Source organism: Salvelinus sp. IW2-2015, unplaced genomic scaffold, assembly GCF_002910315.2.
Source record: "Salvelinus sp. IW2-2015 unplaced genomic scaffold, ASM291031v2 Un_scaffold16431, whole genome shotgun sequence".
NCBI classification, from domain to species: domain Eukaryota; kingdom Metazoa; phylum Chordata; class Actinopteri; order Salmoniformes; family Salmonidae; genus Salvelinus; species Salvelinus sp. IW2-2015.
This window is the reverse complement of record NW_019957583.1, coordinates 175,936-197,197: the sequence shown is the minus strand read 5'-3', so window position 1 is coordinate 197,197 and position 21,262 is coordinate 175,936. Positions and strand designations below refer to the sequence as shown.

General features: G+C 38.8%; 1 protein-coding gene across 1 annotated transcript; it reads right to left on the bottom strand.

Moving 5' to 3' along the window:
- Positions 1-14,511: 14,511 nt before the first annotated feature.
- LOC112080686 (homeobox protein Hox-B13a) lies at positions 14,512-16,453 on the bottom strand. The gene is made up of 2 exons (XM_024146534.2): positions 15,716-16,453; positions 14,512-15,240 (listed from the first exon to the last, which is right to left on the bottom strand). Exons 1-2 carry the CDS (start codon positions 16,380-16,382, stop codon positions 14,993-14,995), a joined length of 915 nt encoding a protein of 304 aa, XP_024002302.1. The 5' UTR covers positions 16,383-16,453; the 3' UTR covers positions 14,512-14,992.
- Positions 16,454-21,262: the final 4,809 nt, after the last annotated feature.

Genomic DNA, 21,262 nt, shown 5'->3' with positions numbered 1-21,262 from the left:
GTATTAGCCTACAGTAAAACTACACTCAAAAAAGTAACCAAAGCTTACCAGACTTCGAGGATATTGACGTATGACAAACATCCTTGGATTAAAGCTATATGCCTCTTGATCCAAAACCAAACGAATTTGTATCTTCCTTTGCAAAAACTAATCCAATCGTTTCCGGCGGGCTTTTGGCCTCGTTTGTATTCCAGACACTGCAGTTTTGACGTTGACAACCCCAGTCTCATGCGGCTGTTTACTTTTTGTCTCGCGGGCTGCACTAAAGCAATTAAACATTTGTGGGGGAACTTGGAATGATGGCCATGTCCTAGGAGCCCAGATAGAAGACTATCTTATATGCAAAGTACAATTTTCGACCCAACTTTTTTTTGTGCAACCAAGGAACGACAATTTACATATTCCGAACATTCCTTTTTCATAATCACAAAGAATTGCTCTCCAAATGGTGAGACTAACGACCGCCAAACTCGTATAACTGTATCCATGACAACGGAGCCCCCAGATTGCTATAAAGTTTTACAACTGATAAAGGCTCTAAATACTATGCCGCTGCTCTGGAAGGTAATGGAATCGATCTTATGCAGATATTCCCTCTCAAACCTGGAATGCTGTGCTTTTTTTTAAAGACAAACCCACGGGGCTGTCCATGCATGCATGAGTCGTTATCTATATAAAACAAGACTGGTTTTTATGAAAATAGAATTGTGAGTGCATTACTTGCTGAGAATAGTAAAATACTGCATTAGTAGAATTAAACCATATTATAACGAGCTGATTTGCATATCTTATAATCAGCACAATGCAAAAGTCTAACCTTGAGGTTGGAAGGTCGAGCACGTGCACTAAAGAGTTGAGTGCACGGGCCACATTACTGGAAATCGCTATTCATAGGCTATGTGCAACACACTGCTTCCTCAAAGGAAAACGAGTCAATATTTTCCAGCATGGGGCCTTTGCCAAATTACCAACACATGTATTTGTATACCTGTTTGTCTGGTATAGACGAAATCAGTAGCCTATTCGTAGGTCAAGGGTTGAAACAATTCATGTAGCATAGTAGTCTAGGCCCGTGGCCAGACTATGGCAAATAATGACAATAAGAGTTAAAAACATTTTCCAGTGTGCACCATTTTCCACCTCACATTTTTTTTTGCGAATTCAGAATCTCCTCTGTTTATCTTCGTTTCGACTACTCACGCAATAGATACAAAAAAAATGGCTATTAGAACTGAACGTTTACCTTCAATTCTGTAAAAAATCTTCAGCGGTGCACACTTTTGAAAGACTATCTAGAAATCGATCTAGCATCCTCCGTGCAAAAGACAAGAGAAATAACCCACTAGGCAAAAACTGGTAGAATCAACGTTGTTTCACGTCATTAAAAAAAAAAAAAAAATGTGATGACGTTGAATCAACGTGGAAAACTGATTGGATTTGCAAAAAAATCATCAATGTAAGGAAATGTCATATTTCTTTCACCCAACTTTTAACCAAAATTTAATGACGTGGTGACATGTTTTGTTGATTTCACGTTGAATTCAAGTTAGTTGACAACGAAACCTAATGTAAATGAAAATTACACGTTAAACTGACGTCTGTGCCAGTGGGAACGACAGTAAGTGGTTAACTTTGGGACATACGGACATGGACAAACCCACATGCAAGTTCTGCTATCAATTATACGTTTCCTGTGCCGTAAACCAGAAATGGAATGGCACATTTGAACTTTAACAAGTCTTATCTGGCAGACGACCATTTTGGCATCTAACGCATGAATGGAAGTGCAGAGTAGTCGTTCAATATGAAATCCTCATTTTATATTTAAAAAACTAAACTAGTAGGGGGAAACTAAACAACACGGAATAGATTGCCTTGTGCGTAATGCAGGCTGTTTCACACATTATGAACATTATATTATATACCATAGTGCTATGTATTTCATCATTTTCAAAAATAACTTTTAAAAAAGTATCAACATTTGGCAAGGACCGAGATACTTCAATATCCTGCGTCTAGTCACCAATAGGTTTTAGAGCATGAAGCAGGCGTGTAGCTACCTTTACATTTCACCTATCTCTACTACCAGATACCCATTAGTATTGTTATCACTTGTATTGTTGTGATAAATATTACAATTTGAAAACAACAATAATAGCATTGTTGTTGTTGTTAGTAGTATTGCTGGCTGTTTTTTTAAGGTTCATCTTTATTGTTGTTATCGTCATTATTCTTTTCTATTATTATCATAATTACTATTGTCATAACTCGAAAACGAGGAGAGTCGAGAAAAAGAAGACGGGTAAATTGATAGTTATTTGTTTTTGTTATTTATTTATTATTAAGTTGCTTGCTTCTTGGTAATGGGGTGTTATAAGACTGCTTTTGTTTCTTTTAATTGCATGTTTATAAGTAGATTTCAGAACAGCATGCTTTAAATCATTTGTATCGCATGATGAGTTATCCTTTCAAAAGTCAATGGATTAAATCTAGAACATTTGCATTGAAGACATCCGTTGTTAGCACCATCAAAATGAGACGCTCTCGATCTAAAAGTCTTGTATTTCAAAATCGCTCTGTATTTTAGATTTTGTTGAAACCATCTTATTTATCCCACGGATATATAGACAAAGAGCAAAGAGCTATGCCTTTGAATTAATAGTTTGAGTTGAAAGCAAACTGTTGGTAAAAAAGTTTACCAAGCAAACTGAATGAGACGTGACAGTTGGAGAAAACGTCTGCCTTCGGTGTGCAGTACTATCCTATGACCAGAAGGTGACAGTGTTGCCTAACTTTGACTCCTGTATTTATTTTTTATTTAACCTTCATCTTATCAGGGAGTCAAACTGAGACCAAGGTCTCTTTTACAGATGAGTCCTGAATGACATAAATGACAGAAAATACACAAATCAATATAAATACAAAAATGCAAGCAGAAAAACACGGTCATAAAAAACAAACACATTCAACAGTAATACGGTCCTCAATCAGTTTTCTGAATTGCCAGAGGCACCAGAACATCACCTGTAAGAAAATGTTGAAGACTGTTCCACTAATAAGGTGCAAGACAACTAAAAGCTGATTTATGTATGCAAAGGTCTGCAGTGGAGAGTACTGGTGTCTGCCCCAAAACAATAAGGCAGTGAGAATCTACTCTGTCTTTTCATTGCGACATTACTGATACATTTGTCACCATTTAAAGTTAGAACCCTTAATTGAAACAATTAAAAAGCTGTTACCCTGCCTCTGTTTTAGTTAAAAAAAACTTAGGGATGTGCCTGGAGAAATGTAACCACTATCAAATTCTTGGACAGAGCTATGGATGCAAGGACTGACCATCCATAATATCAAAATGATTGTTGTAACCATGTTTTAAAGCTATACAGTGTTTATTTACATTTACATTGTTTACAAACGTTGGAGTAAAACAAACTCATATTTTGGGTTCTGGTGGGATACAACTGTTGAACAAAGCTCATGAGGCATTTAAGTTATATTCTTCAAGAATCAATGGGTATACTGTATATCCTCAATTTCCTCAAACCTCAAAAAGTCCAAAAAAGGACGTAGCAACTAAGGATACTAGCTTTAATCACAAATGCCCAGATATAGACATTTAAGTTTCACTGCAGCATCTGTCTATAATGGGACCTATGATGTACACAGTGTACAGACTGTCCATGGAGAATAACAACCAAACATTGTTTTACACAAGAAGAAATGTGAAAAGCAGACTCATCACAGAATGTGTTTGTCTACTCCATCCAGGGCCGGCTCTAGCCTTTTGGGGGCCCTAAGCGATGTTTGGTTGGGGGGGGTCATTTTTTTGTGACAGCAGAGAAAAATGTATGTTTAAAGTGAATTTCCTGCAATTCTACACCTTTTGCCATGACTTATGCCATGAGTGAGAGTGACTAACAAAATCAATGGGGCCCCCTGGAGGTAAGGGCCCTTGGGCACGTGCCCTGCATGTCCAGTTGGTACTCAGCTATGATTACTACAACTTCAGATAACTGGCTAGACTAATTTATCAATCTAAAATGTGTAAGCTGAAAGCTAATTGAGTGACTGTCAGTGACTGACAAAAGAGAAAAACTGCTGATGCACAACCAAATTGACTAGCTTACACACTTTTGGCCCCAACACTGATGATTTGGATGGTCTGCTTGCAATTAGCATATTAATCCCATTAATATGGTCAAAATCTGGCTTAACAATGACAACCTGTACAGAGTCCCTCTTCCAACATGTTGATATATCAGACCACAATAGACATGGTTTTATCAAGAGCACTTTCAAATGTCATCCAAAAAATCTTCCTCTTTCCATCATTGTTCCATTCTCTATACCAGTCCACGGCCGTTAGATGTATTGTTCTGCTGTGCCCCTCTGCAGTGGGAGAGAAAGATGCTATGATGGGTCCGCTATGAACCCTTATTCACGATCCCTCTGGAATCCGGGAGACGGAGACGTTGATTGGTTATTACTTCAGCCTGAAAAAGACTGTGATGAAATAAACATGCCGATAAGAGCATATTCATAAAGTATTTTCCTTGGTTTCCACATTGCCTACTTGTCATGCATGCAGTATGGACATGGACATGCTTTTCATTTTAACAAAGGCCCAATATCAATTAAACTGCTTTCTGAATGGATACTGTGTTTTAGTCATGTTTAACCTGTTGTGCAGTGTTGTCTCACACGTAAACATCAATGAAAAATGATTGAAGAACTACACACTGTATAGTCTACTGTACGTGGCCTACAGTAGGCCCTACCAGCACCTGTGTTAAGCAATCAAACCTCGATATGTAAAGATGGTCGATAGGCAACCCGTGATCTCATGATGGATGAATTAAAAACTACTAGGACTGACTAACATTGATATTTATAACGAAGCCACTAAGCCAGTTGATTAATTCAAAATCATGCAAAACGCATGTAGGCCTACTTCTCAAAATGGAACCAAAACTGCACAATGCGAATAAGTATTTTCCAATAGCTCCTGAGTTTTATTTTTTATTCATATATATTTGGTGACAGCCAATCTAGATCATTGGACAAGGGTGAAGTATTTTATAGATATGTATTTCAGTGACTGTATTGCCTCCGACAGACAATTAAGATGGGGAACACACGCTCAATGTCCCGGGTGCCTATCAGAGCGAGAACAATTCAATAAAGAGCCTTCCTGAAAACGAGCAGCCTATGTCGTCACTGGGAAGGACCGCCGGGTTTTTATGATCGTAAAACACCGAGGCCGTTCTCTAATCAGAAGCTCTCTCTAATCGCGTTTGACCTTGAGTGACCGTGAAAGAGGACAAAACCAAGACATTCGCTTCTGTCTGTGTAAAGTATCGTTTCTATAACTCTCTTTATCTTGATACAATCCCGATCTAAAGATTTGTATATTTGGTTTGTGAGTGCGGTCTCTTCACAATCCCCCTTGAAGGAGAATTCTTCCACCGACCTTATGGGTAGCCTACTAGTGGACGTTTAATGCAACTAGCTGGTTGCATGTCACTCAAAACGACGCAAGATGGCAGAAGAGAGCCGACCTACTTGAAGACAACGTATCACACAACGTGCCTGTCTCTTGGACTATGCATACGAATTCATATCAAATGTACCAATCTTTAACACAACTATATTCTACAAGTTTACAGTGCAGCCTAGAAGTGAATAACAATTAAATAATCTTAGGCTACCCCAACAAGAAGTCCAAATTATGCCTTCCTGCTACTAAGTCATGGGAAATAGGCTATTAAACAAATATGAATACAATTGAACACATTATTTACTTTTTCATGTCAATCATCAAGCATCACATTGTACAACATCATGAGTAGGCTAACTCATAGCAAGCTAGTAAAAATCTGTCGTTCTGCCCCTGAACAAGGCAGTTAACCCACTGTTCCTAGGCCGTCAATGAAAATACGAATTTTTCTTAACTGACTTGCCTAGTTAAATAAAGGTAAAATAAAAAATATAATAAAAAATCATGAAGATTAATCGGTACGTGCGTGAAGCTAATGATAACTTGTTGAATGTCAGAAAAATATAGGGCTAAACTCTGTGTCTGGGAGCACGAAATATACTCATATGATTTGAGTATTCAATTGCAAAATCATATTTCAAAAAAGGACAATTAAACATCCATAAAATAAGAACGCTTCTGTTGTATACTTTTTCGATAGTATTATTGCTGGAAAGTACTTTTACAAGGTGAACATGGTAGAGAGAAATTCAGCTCGAGGTAGGTCGACTCAAGAACATCTCAGACCACACATATATACGTTTTTACCATTCTCATCTGATCCTCTTGTATTGTTCCGAATAGATTACGTAGGACCAGATAAAAATCCAACATTTTAATCAAGATTTGAAAAGATAAGGCATAGATGAAAGCAAAAATCTAAATGGGAATTGTATACAATGCATATTATTGTCTTGGTTAAAAAGTAATAGGATAAACAAACAGCTATTGTCTTTGAACCGCTATCAAGGCCTCTATAGATACTTCTATGCGAGAAAAAGAGCAACTATTTTTTATAACACAAAATTACAACTCAGATTACATTTCTAACGAAATCTAAGGTATTGACATGACACAGCATATGCCTATGCATAAGAATAAATTGCTAATTTCGACGGATACACAGGGACCCGCATTGCAGTAGCTCTTTCAGTTAGCCTAGATTTCATTATAAGAGAGTGTGTGCGTAGTAGTTATTGATAATTCATCATTTTATTGCTCACTGTAGCCTATCGTTTCTACATTCAGGCTAAATGTATAAACAGTTCAACAACTTTCAATTGTAATCGATTGGTCATATTGAAGCATGCATTTGCGAGACTCTCTCTAGAACTAATAGGTTTAAATTAGTATTTCTTTACGCACTTATCGAAATAAATAAATTGGTAGCATATGACGTTTAGAATTTATATCACAGAACCACTAAACGTTTTGAATATTGTCAGAGGTCAAACACAGCAGGTCTGATTCATATCTCCAAATGGGAATGCAATAGACTTGTATCAAACATGTAACACAATTCGGATTACAAAGATTGCATTCGTTTATCCATATCCGTTTAATTTGTTCACCAGATGTTACTTAGGCTATATGTACCAATACAGGTTACAACATTATATATAACGTTGTCTATATATTTTAAACCGACACAATTCTGAAGTCCCACAACAATTTGCATTCCAATTTAGGCAAATTTAAGGACTTTTATACCGGGAAGCTATTGCCTACCGAAAACAAATGTGATCAATTGTGGCTGTAGAGAGTTAATTAACCGAATTACAGGTTATTGACGATTTTGTGTTATTGTTTTGGAAAAACGTTAAAATATACAATGGCCTGCAAAAAACATAAAAAAATCAGGCTATTTTGTGAACTGCGGTTTCGCTGAACCTCATCAACACTTGTCCATTATAGGCTACGCCTACACCACTACCCCCGAGAGCAATGTCTGCTGAGAGTGTGTTGACAAACCACCCACGTCATAATTCAAATGCCCTTTTTACTGGCCCTCAAAATATGGAATCGGCGACCAGAAAATGCGAGTGAGGTCAATTGGGCCTCGGCTTCTAACACGCTGCTGATTCGTGTAGGGCACCTCTGCACTCTGGCGCAGCCCAACACATCTGGACCACATCCACGCGGTGCCAGCGGGTTAGTGCACTGGGCTGCTAAAAACATCCACGCCTTTCATTACGATTCTAGCTACACAACTCATCCAGATGTACTGAGTCCGATTTTTAATGCTTGTGCAAGGCATGGAGCAAGGTTAAAGCGATAGTTTACTCAAATTACAAAATTACACATTGTTTCCTTACCCTGTAAGCAGTCAATGGATACGTAATAACAACAATCCATGCTTCGGTGTAGTTTCCCTGCCACTGTTTCCACATGCTAATGTCTTTTAATTTGTTTCATGGGACCGATATTAGCATATCTCGCGCATCATGTCCAAATCATGCAAAGTATCTTAAATTATTTGTGAAGATCAACAAAGTCACATTTAGATGTTTTGAACAAAATCAGTCCCATGAATTGAATGGGATTTGTGTCACAAATGCTAAAACATTCGCACGTAGAAAGGGAAACTAAACCAAAGGATGGCTTGCTGTCATATGTAAGGAAACCAATATGTAATTTTGTAATTTGCTGATCTCCACGCAACAGGTCAAGGTGAAAGTTGAAGGTTGTTGCTTACCTAATTAAACATGGTGGATATAGCAATGTTTGTGTTATTCGGTCCGATACTGAGGAATTGGGACATTTTTACAATTATTTTTGTAATTGTAGCCATGAGTTAACCTGTAAAGCCATATATGATTATTGGCCATATATTCAGCATAAAGTTATTGAAATGAATTATTGGTGGGCTAAATAAATCCAAATGTAGCTAACAGTTCTAATATAACTAGACTCTACAACTGGAGGTCAGTGCGAAATGATTTCAATGACAGGGAAAATAATGGAACCAATAGTTAGCCCAGCACAATGAAGAACATTGCCTCACTTTTTTCCCAAACCAACTCCAATTTATAAGGTCAACATAATTGTAGTGCCCCGTAAAATTTCACAGATGAGTTGTTGTTGCATGCCAATACATTTGGTCATTTTACAGCGTAGTCTTAAAGTTATGTTGATCTCGGTTAAGTAGGCGGCTTTTCCTCTCAATCAGAACGATGCTATGAGTGTGTTTCATTGTGCGCGGGTGGGCTGGTGATCATTAGCGCGCTCAAGAGTTCCAACTCGTGTTCCTGTTTGTCAACACCAACACCTCTCCCCGCTTCTCCCAGTTCCACTGGCGACATAAGAAAAGAAAGCACAAACCTAACCGGATTCAAGACATACACTGAGTAGCCTAGCGCATGGCCAAAAGGCAGGCCAAGTCCATGCTGTCACCCTTTAGTATAATTTCCCTCATATTATTTTCAGTATAGTCTTTATTCATCTTAAATATTGTTCATTTCTATCCCTGTAAGTAGCCTAGCCTTGTCTTCCAGAGCCCCATTTATTCAGCCATATCCGGTAGCTGAAAATACAATAGTCTAGGCCTGGTTGAATGCGTCTATCCAAAAGTCCCTTTGCTGCGTATGGGCCTATCAATAACTTTTGGCATGACACTATACAAGGAAGGTAAATAACGGCATACGAATACATACCTACCATGATGAGAGGCCTTATCAATTAATCTTAATGACTCTCCTTTCTCAATGTAATGCCAGTAAGTATCCAGCTATTGGCTATACATTTGGTAGCTTAATGGTAATATGTACATTCGAAAAGTTTGTAGACATAAATATTTGGACACCTAACTGTGCAGGGTTGTGGAGGGCGTATGTGACATAAAACAAATATATAAAACAGTTTTAAAGCAGGGTCTTGGTAGCGTTTATATTGGACACCTAACCGTGAAGTGTTGTGGAGGGCATATGTGACAAAAAAATAATATATATATACAAATTTAAATAAATATTCAAGATTCAGACATACAATACACATTAGAATAGCCTACAGTTTTTAGGTTTTTATTTTTAAATAGTTATTACAGAGCTAGCATGCCTAATAATAATAGTATGTTGGATACATATAGGGTAAACAGATAAAAGTTGTTGAAAACGATAGGCCTATGTGACTTTTGAGCATCTACACAGTGCAAGGCCAGCAATTTGTTTTGCTCAACAACAACAAAAGACATTTCAGTTATTTCCTCCGAGTTTCAATACTAAAATGTGGTGTAGCCATATTATAGTGAACCGTTCAAAATAACAAATTTGACCACTTGTATGGGCAGTAAGCTTTAGCACGTGCACCGCCAGAAAATATTTACAGTTGAGCTCATGACCTATTGGAATAGTGTTGGCACCAGCGATGTGGTTGTAAGAAACATCATTTGTTTCTACAATCTATATGCTCTTTATAAAAGCACACATTTTGGGAAATTCTAGCTCAGCTACAGTTTAGCTAGGCTATTAGTGTTGTGCCTTTTTAAATGTGTCTTTAGTTGCGGATTTTCATCCATGATCTTTTCCCACAATATCTTCTTACATGTGTCTACTGTTCATCTTTGTAAATATTGTATATAGATATCGTCTATGTTTTTCATGTGATTTTGACCTTGTCCCCATATATACTATATGGGAATGCAGGTCTTATTCTCAATTCATTAATCCATGTAGCCTATGTGTCACCTTGCAGCTCAGGGGCTCAGACTGAGCTGACTACTAATTCTAGGTGCATCGTTGGAGGCCTGGTTGTTGTATAGTAATTTCCTCTTCCTCCTGCATGCAGCGAATACGTTTTGAGCCTCAGGTCTATTGACCACCTCAGTCCAGACAAGGGCCAGACTACTTATTGTTTACAAGATGTCTCAAGTTCAACTGCAAAGTCCACCGTGTAACAAAAGACTGTCCGCAATGCAGACTAGGGGGAGGGGGAGTCTGCAAAGGGAAAGAGTGTAATAAACGGTGGAAGGGGGACGGGGGACTGGACGTGAACTTGAGAGAGAAGAGTTTGGCATTCTTGAAATGAAGCATGCTCTTGGAACCGGCCAGTTGAAGAGATATTGACATGGAAGACATCGCGGGAAAGAGCTTGGACTCTCCTGCTTGTCTTCAAGCAAGCCACCAAAAGCACTGTCAAAATATTCCTATTTTAACATCGACAGATTGACATATTAATTATAAATCTGCCTTGTTTAAAGAAAAAAAATACATATTTTAAAGCACACTCAGGAGTTTCAATGATTAGCCTGAGTGTCCCAATGTCTCAAATCTAGAACATGCCTAAAGTTACCATGTCCAAAACATTTTATAGAATTAAGCCTATTCAATAGGTTAACAATTATTAAACTGCTTTACCCCATTTAATTTTGTGTAACTTTCCTATTACAGTAGGTCATGTTTTAATTTTCTGAGAAAATACTCAAATTGAAAATAGGCCTACTAAAATATATATTTTAAATTTGCTTCCATATACCCGTCAAGTTTCACAGACATAAACATTGTCCCTGTCAAATATATCGAATAAAGTAAAGTAGGCCAAACTATGATATTAAAGCATAAATGTATAGCCAATATGTGGCATAGCCTGTCCTATCAATAAATTCGTTTTGAGCGTCACACTTTGAAATGGCACTTTATTTCTTCAGAGTTGGAATGCTGTGTGATGACGATAAGATCTGTTGCCTACTTCAAAAAGCCACGACATGCTATGCTTTGTGGTTATGTTACAAGTTACACCTCCGTGAATCTTGAGCAAAGCTATAGGCTATACTCCTAACCCCGATATTGTATTGGTAGTTGGGTATTAAGCACACTCAAGTCCCTGAGCGTTTGAGTTATGAGAATATCTTAAATTGACTAAAGAAAAAATGTCGATCACAGAGAAGACAACGTTCAACAAAAGCAAAAATATTGCTTCAGTACTGCGGCACTATAGGCTACAGCGTCAATCTTCCGTCACTCCAGAGTCGGATAGGCCCAGATGCACGTAAAAGGCCTTGAAGTGGCTATATAGGCCATACGAAATGGGAAATGGCTATATTTCCTTTACACTGATAAAATATCGACCAATTACAATTTACTATTCAAGAGTAAAACAATTAATTATAGGGTCTGATATTTCAACTAAGGGAAAATTGCAGCTTTATTGTATTGCTGGTGGAAAGCTACTTCCGTGCTTGACGCTCATATTGTGCGTTTTCTAAAGGAGAAGAAGGAACTACCATTAAACCACAACGTAAACACAAAGCAGACGCGCCGTTTGTTAGAATGCTTTTGTCAAGTTCAATGTTAACCAGCGGTGGAAGGAAGGGTATTCCGAATGTATTGCCTAGCACAGTTAGGTGCAAGGCACGTCTAGCCTACGCTGTGTTGGTCTGAAAAGCAGCACTGCACATGTCGTGTAATATGGACTGAGAAATGACTAGTCCGTTCAAAATCTCCATGAATTGGCTATTATAGGCCATGTTTATAATCATTTAGTCTAATGCACAAACTTAATCAATAAGATATACTGGGGGGGAAATACATCATTCAATTGTATTTAAAACAATGAAACTGAAATAACAACATGACAAATTAGGTTTCAAATGGCAGGCAGGGCTATTTACTGAGGCTTACCTGAATAGAAATGCTACGGGGCATAAAAAGCTGCACACTCCAGCCCATGTGTTTCTTTGCCAGCAAAAAGTGATACAAGCGCCTTAGGCTGTGTTGAAATAGGCCTATGAGGTCTAATAGCTGTTTTTATCGTCTTATTTTGGTATCGTATGTCAAATTATGTCTGGTCTGAGAGTAGCACCAGGATAATATCATAAAATATATGGGTTTGGGTTGGAATACTAAAAAACTCCAAAAGTCTCTCGCAATGCGCAAAGCTGGAGAAAAAGTGTACAGTGTTGAACGGGCTTTGATATCATTCCTCTCAAATTCTGTCAGAATCCATACCAAGCACAAACCTCCCCGATCAAGGTTGGCGCATTAGATTAGTGCTTCAGCTCGTCTTTGTAGTTGTTGCATTTATCAATGGTAAAGGGAAATAACCTGTATTATTATTACATGACTATGCTGGCTGTCTGAGCGTTGCCTAGGCTACAAATGGCACATATTATGGTACGCCTATGTCTTAATCAATGCGTCGGGTAGTGTATGTTTTAATCTGAAATGTCGCTCCGCAAAACGTTTCCATTGGCAACATTCCCCAAAAGTGTCTATATTTCACCAACGAGCAAAATACATGCCTATGTGATGTGTCGACTGCCTTTAAAACAGAGCACAGCAAAAAGGAAGCAACAGGACGATGCAAAGGTGATGATGCAAAGCCTTTGAATAACGACGCACCTTTTACACCCTGACTAATCTAGACCGGCGTTAAGTGCAGTATGCAGCCGGGGTGCGCCTTAGCTCTGCTCACTATCCAACAATTAAACTGTTCGGAACCGGACAGATGCGTAAATCACGTCTCAGAAGACTGTTAAACAGATTATAGTGCGTAAATCTGCTTATCCAAACGAGCGAACATTCGGATAATAATATTTCATACAGTTACGCAGGAGGATAGCCACTATGAGATCCTCTGAACACGAAGGGAAGCATGTGTGGGGGCACCAAGGCTAGAAGCTACTTTGAGGGCCTTTTCCATAACAAGAGTGACACAAAATAATGTTTATGTTGTGAGATTTACTGTATATCCGAGATATGGACACCTGGAGATAATCAGATGTGGCATAACGGTGGCTATAGGCTATTCATAGGGACATAGAAACACCCCGTTCCCCGTATACATATTCATGATTAGCGTTATTGCTGATCTGGTGAGCACGTGACCCTCAAGGTCAAGGTCAAGGACGGATTAAGGAATTCTGCAGTTGCCTCGTGCTCTTTTTTCTTCTTGGACATAAACATTCCTCGTATCCACCTAGAACAGGATATATAGACTAACAGCCAATATTGAATATGCAACTCATTTCTTGACGCTTGAAGTGAATTTCATTTGTTTTAGTTTGCATATAAAGGCCGACATCTGAAGTCAGTTTAATCTTTGTAGCCGTATTTGACTGATTTCGTGTTGAATAGGCTAGTAATTATGTTAATTTAGGTCTACCAATTAACAAAATCCTGGCTAAACCATTCATATATATTTTGAAGTAGCCCATTGGCCTAGGCCTGCGTAAACGTCCAAGGGTTCCAATAGTATTAATGAAGCAGTAATAAGAGCATCAATAGCTGATACAAGTAAGGCTAAGTATTAACATACAACACGTTATATAGCGAGCCATTTCAAATATGGCTGTGTTTGCAGGCCTTCAACTTTCAAAGTGTATTTAAGCAATAAGGCCACAGGAGGTGTGGTATATGGCCAATATACCACGGCTAAAGGCTGTTCTTATTCACGACACATTGCGGAGTGTCTGGACACAGCCCTTAGATGTGGTATATTGACCATATACTTTGAACCCCAGAGGTGCCTTATTGCTATTATAAACTGGTTACCAAAGTAATTAGAACAGTAAAGATAAATGTTTTGTCATACTGTCTGGTACACCACGGCTGTCAGCCAATCAGCATTCAGGGCTCGAACCACCCAGTTTATAATAAATTATATATTTGGCACAATTGGCACAGTAGCTTTTAACCATCACCAAAATCATTAGCCCCAGAAAGACTGTTATTTGGCACGAAAAGCATGATATTATTTGAAAAGGGTATGGATACTTTAAAATTAATATTTTTTCAAGTTTTGATGCAGCTTTCATGATGGAGCATAATATGTCAAATGAATCACCAACTTAATGCGTAAAACTCATATTTCAAATATATGATAAACGGTTTGAATGTAACTTTACTGGAATTTCTGAACTCCGTTTCTTGGTCTTAGACCATCCCTATTTCAATGTGTACATTTACCAATCATTATTCTAGTTCATCTTTAACTATCCCTATATAAACAGGGTTTGCAAACATAATCACATACGTAACACATATATTCCACGGAGTAACATTTAATGTATACAACATACTGGGATTAAAACAATTTATTAAGCATTACGCTATATTTTTAAAAGTACTGTTTTACAAGCGTTATAAACAGTACAGATTGGGAATATGATTGCATAATACGTTTCCTATTCTACTGCAGTAACAACATTGACATACCTAGCATATAGCCTATATATACCCCCATGTATAGCACGAGTTAAACAGTTAAGCAGATTTAAGTGTTACATTAAAGCAGGCAAGTTCTGTATTTACAGGCCTCTAAAACATTGTCTTTAGAGGGCTTGGTTCTTGTTTTATTTCTTCTTTTCAAAAGACGAATTGGCGATGCAATTGCGCAAGCAAAATAGCACACCAAATCCCAATCCAAAAAAGGTACCACATCGACGTTTTCTTTCCTTCATTTTTTGTTCATACAGCAAAAACAATGTCCCTCGTCCAAATCGTCTAGGTCAAGCCTGACTGGCTACGGCGTACTGGTCTTGACTTTGGCCACGAACTTCTTCTCTTTAACTCTCCTGTTTTGAAACCAGATCGTAATCTGCCTTTCCGACAAGTTGGTTCCTGCTGAAATCTTTCTCCTCTTATCTTTCGTGATGAATTTGTTGGCGGCATACTCTTTCTCCAGTTCCTTTAGCTGCACCTTGGTGTACGGAATCCTTTTCTTTCTACCGCGACGAAAGGAGTTGCCATCGTGTTGGTGGGCCACTACATCTGCAATGGACAACAAAGAGAAACTGGAGTCTGGAAAATGTGCATTTAATTCTATAATTCAGTCTTTCTCATTGCAAGGGATAACCCATGCTGCGTTTTTGAGAAACGGACGTGTATAACTGCCTACATATTGATGAATTAACACTACAATGAGGTATTCAGAAACTCAGAAAACCAGGAAGACTACAACGACCAAAATGGTCGCTCATATGAACGTGCGTGCCTATACCGAGACACATATTACAATTCAATACTCAGCCCAAACATGCGATAGAATAAGGGATTGAAAATTATAATGCATTCGATGGCTTGCGATTAATGCACAGAATGAAAGGTAATTATATTGCGTAATCATGCATGAGAAAAAAACTTGAATTAATTTGCCTCAAATAGGCTATCCAACCCATGTCACAATGTGTCCCATTACAGTCATCTAATAATGTACTAAGACAGTGTGCAGAGCATATGTTTTTACCTGCCAACGCAGATTTCCAAAGGTGTCCGGCTTGACTCTGGTCCTTTGAGCAGTACATCTGGCCGCCCCATCCATTCGTCAGTGCCCACGGCTGATAGCTGTCCATTGGAAGCAGCGTGTCGTGACGGGGCTCTCCTGCCCCGAGAGTCTGCACCACCGACACGTCCAGGTAGCTCGCCATGGACTGGTAGGGGCTTGGGTACCCGTGGTAGAACGCAAATTCTTTAGCCCGGCTCGGGTATTCTTCAGATGTCACCGGGGTGTCCATGTATTTTTCCGCAGAGTAGCTGAGCGCGCTGGGCTGGGTGCAGGACTTGAGCGAACCCCGCCCCATTCTGCAGGGATAATAGCCGTTGCCAAAGTACCCATAGGGTAAGGGACCTGTGGAGGAGCCTTGAGGGACCGCGGGGCATGGTGTGCACTGTTTGCCTGGTTCCCCGGAGCTTGAGCCCGATACATCCACCGCGGAGTAGCCGGAGCTGTGCACCAGGCTAGAGGGGTGACCCCCCAGAGCGGAGTGGGCCATCAGATTCCTGCAYTGGTTGGCCGCGAAATTGCCGCTACCAACCAGACCCTCCATGTTCTTGTTTAACTCATCCAAATTGTTGTCATACACAAACATAACCGTGTCCGCCCAGCGAGGATTCAGGACCAAGGAGGTGGTCATATCACGCTCAACATTCGGACGGAGAGTTCTGTTTCAAAGACCCAAGTCCAGAGTAGGACACCAGGTTACATCCACAGCTGGATTGACGCAACGGACCAAGACATGGAATGGCGCGTCTCCATTGGATGAAAAGCTTACCACGTGATAAGTACAACAAACCCTTGTTGGGGATGTCAGTCAAATATATTATTTCTATTGCTTTGGAGAAATGGCACGAGATACTCTTCAGCGTATTGTTTTGTAATTTTCTATTCCCCAATTGTTGTGTTTTCTGCGGTTTCCATAAACACACTGTCTGGAATAAATAATACAATTCAACCTCTGACTACAATTCTGAAGCACAGCATTTCAATAAAAACGGTGTACAAATCCTTTCTACATGCATTTCGTACTGGATTTTTAGGGTGAAAAAAGCTTCCCTAAGCTCAATGCGCCTAGCTCTCCAAAGGCCAATGGAAGCAGACCAACTAGCATGTAGCCCCTAAGATAACCATGCTAAAGACTACCACGTCAAACAATGATGGTATGAGGACTATTTTACCCATGACATCTATTGACATCTATTGAATGCGCAGAAAATCTGGGAATGGATCACTTTGGCAATCACTCCAACAAAAGTCTAGTAATAATGTAACCTACTTTGAAAAATGCTGTTTGCTTGTTTTGTTAAATGATTGCATAAAAATCATATTGGCTTCACATGGGGAAATGATCATTCAAAATGAACACTGTTAAAACATTTTTTTTTTTTTTACTTTAACACAAAATGACTATTAATGTAGATTTTACCACAAAACCCAACAGATTAGGTTACACTGTTTGCCTTTTTGGTTCGGCTTTAATTAGATCATGTAAAATGCTGAAAATTTCCCATTGGTTATGGACATATTTAAAGACKTATAATCGTCCTTGCCAAATGCATGAAGACAGTTTATCGTTGTCATAAAAGTATTCTTTAAGCATAACATGAGATTGCATACCTGGCACATTGTTTTGGGGGGGGATTTATAAATTAACTGCTTTGGACGTTTAATAGTAAATTATGTGAGCTTTTAGAATATAATGCTCAATGTTCATGGCTAAAAACATATTACTGAAGGAATCGTAAATATAATTTATTAACGGGATTGGAGGTCTTAAGATTTCTAAAATACGGATGAATTTCAAATAGATTTATTGGGGTTTTGAGGCACTCCAGAGTAATATTCTTTGTGTAATCATTATTTCTGTGGTTATGACTGTAGTTATGAATTTTAGTATTTTATGCTCAAATGCTCAAATAGGCCTATTGCCATTATTCCAGATATAGCTAAACGTGTCTAAAGTATGTTGGCGCTTCGGAGTGGCGCAGCGCTCTAAGGCTCTGCATCTCAGTGCTAGAGACGTCAATACAGACCCTGGTTCGATTCCAGAATGTATCACAACTGGCGTGATTGGGAGTCCAATTGGGCGGTTCCCAATTAGGGTTTGGCCGGGGTAGGCCGTCATTGTAAATAAGAATTTGTTCTTAACTGACTTGCCTAGTTAAATAAAGGTACAATATAAATAAATACATGTTATACCTCAAACCGCTTTCATTCTGCTATGAAGTGGGTATTGGTTCGGAAAATCTGTGTATGCTATGCCCCTACGTAAAATGATACACATAGTATCACAGTTGTAGAGGACGACATGAAAAACACAATTGATAAATACATTGTTACAGGTTTCTCGTATAGCTTTTTCAAATCTCTCTCGTGTTCACAAATGTGTTGAGCGAGATAGGATTTGGGGCGGCAGGTAGCATAGTGGTTGCTGGTTCGAATCCCCGAGCTGACAAGGTAAAAATCTATCGTTCTGCCCCTATAATGTTCACTGGCCGTCATTGTAAATGAGAATTAACTGACTGAATAAAATGAGTGGGCAAATACTCATGTGCGTAAAAGTGGTGTTTTATCTGAAAAGTAGCCTATATGCTGCAAATGAAAATCCTTTACCTCTCCGACTCTGCTATTTTGAAGGTAGGCTTGATGTTATCTAGTGTTATGAAAACACATGTCAATCTTCTTCTGGAATTGCTATCAGGTAACGAAATGTACATTTTAGCTCAAAGGCGCAATTATGCATCTTATGGTTGATTTGCGTCAGCGAGAGACGCAAAAGGGCCAGCGATATGGACAATGTTTCAAACAATAACAACTATAAGGAAAATGTTTCAAGCAATAAAAATAGGTTAAACTAGTGGCTGATTCTTCTCATTAGTCAGGATTTGTACATTGTGTTTAAATGGGATAGGCAGAAAGACTCGCTCTCCATCTTTAGCCTCTACCAGATTATCCCCTCACTCTTTCCAACCCTCACCACACACACACGCGCGCGCGCACACAACCCCCAGACAGTAGTCTTTACATAGGGATCAGAATAGGCCCTCAAGGTCAAGGCCAAGTTTAAAGTGAGTCTGGCCCTCCCTGAAGGCTCTGTTTAGGCCGCCACCGACCAGACCAGACCCGCCCCTGCCTGAGTAAATGCTCAAGTTCAAGGCTGCCTCTGTCTGTGTGTCATCATCACAGACACACAAGGCACAAAAATAGCATATAACGTTTGTAACCAGCACCTTTCTTTCATTTGAATCAAAGATAGACCTACAGTCCACAGGGCAAGTGACTAGGCTAGCCTATATATGCTCAATTAATACATGATTTATACGATCATTTATTAAGAATGTAATCGTGCCTCTACGGTTTACAAACGTATATTAAGACTACTCTTGAATAATTGTGCAATAGTGCAGGATGCGATTGCAGTATGTTATGCTGTATTTGGCGCGTTTGTCTGCTATGTCATGTCTCATGCTTACCGCGTCGATGCCACGCGCCTTGGCTCCTGAAGGTGCAAAGCCTTCGCCTAATGGCACACGCTGTACTTGCGCACAGAGCTACTGTACGCAGGAAATGCCTTAATAACCCTTATTGTCAAACTTCCTGCCCAGTTGTCGAGGCTCATAATGACTTCACAAAGGGTTCGGTGCATTTCACGGTTGTCTCGCTCTCCACGAAAATAAAAGGCATTTTCCTATACCCAAATCCAGGAATAAGGAATGGTAAGTTTCAAAACGGATTTGTAACCTAAGTAATATTAACTGTGCGTAATTGTGCAACTAACAAGGGGAGTGACTCGGAGGGAAGACAATAGAAAGAGTGGTGTACACGTGCAAATAAACTCAGGTTAAATATTTCCTAGGGGGGTAAATAAAATGTACTACCAATGCTTTGAAAACGGTAATATATTCAATTTCAAACGACTTGTCCATAAAACATATTCAAACCCCAAATCTATACAATAACTAGCGTTATTTGGTATGAGTTACTTGCGAATACAGTAGGCTATACAGTTTTGAAATAATAAATTAGACTATTAGGCTATATCGTGGAATAAGTATGATATCATGCAGGTTCTAAAGTTATTGAGGAGAACGTGTCGTGCGTAATTATAATGCATCACCAAACACGAATAGGCCTCAACAACATGTTTTTGCACAAAAATAGGTGCATGTAGAATAGGCAAAAAAATCGGACTTGTGCGTGTGGATTCGAAATGTAGATACTAGACATGCCAATAACTATTAGGGTAAAACCCTGTGCGTTTTGAAATATGTAACATTTTTTTTTTTTTTTTTTTTACCAAAACCATATCTTGGAATTTAAGTGCTCTCTGCAATTTAAGAGTTCTGTATTCAATATTTGAGATTGATAAGGTCTTAAAAGTGTGATGAAACTAGTAGCCAACAGCCCAACACAATATGGTTGTGTGCTATTTATTTGTTATGGCAATTCATTATTTACATCCAAGAACTGTCTGATTAGCTATGCTACAAATGTTTAAAAACAACAAATAATTCCAATTATTCAGCATACTAACCCTTTGCAAATGTCATGTCATTTCCCATTGCACCCCTGAGCATTTGGCAGATATGGCGTGTTGCCATGGCCTCCCATTTAGCCCCTTGTGTGTTTCTACGCCTGCCCCATTTGGCTTGATTCTGAAATATGTCCAACCCTCTGTATTAAGAAGACATGTAGCCTATAACTTTTCTTCCTGATGGAAATGCTGGATCCCGAAATTTTGATTTAATTTATGTGAACAATGGACATAAATATGGCATCAACATTCTGAAAACAAGACCCTAACAACGAACCATTGGGTGAATTATCGACAAATACTTTCCATATAGTAACAGTTTCTTTAAATATGAACCAGATGTCAAAGCAGACTTTTACAGTATTTGCAATCTCTAAAGAACCACCATTTGGTGCAGAGGACAGGTTGGGCGTTTCACCTCAAGTCACTACCGCAGGCCTGAGGCTGAACAGTTTTATGAGAGGGGCCACTCTTTCGCCATGAGGTTTAAGTCCTCAATGAGACTTTCGGGATACATTCAATTACCTAATAGTAGGCTATTTATGTTTTCTAAMGTGGATTCGTGGAGCACAATACATACTAATCAAAGTAACCTATTCCATTGTTATAAAGTTGTTCTAGGTCTACATTTTGTCAACTGAATATTTGCAAAAATGCAAATGCAAGCAACATGCTTTAACTTACAGCAGACGTGGTTGCAGTATTGTAATAGCCTAAGGTTGTTGGACACTAGGCATTTTCACGTTCTTTTCTATTTTCCGTGTAAATATATCTTCACCATACTGATCTACCGCGCACGGAAGATTAAACGTTTGCCTAAATTGAACGTCATATAATATTATGCACCATTTTAAAGTATGGTAGAGCCTGTCTATTCAGTTGAAACTCTAAATAAAAAGATATTGACGACTGACAAAACATCGACATAGCTCTATAGACTAGCCTATAGTTTCATTATTTTGATCATTTTTCTGCCCATGAAA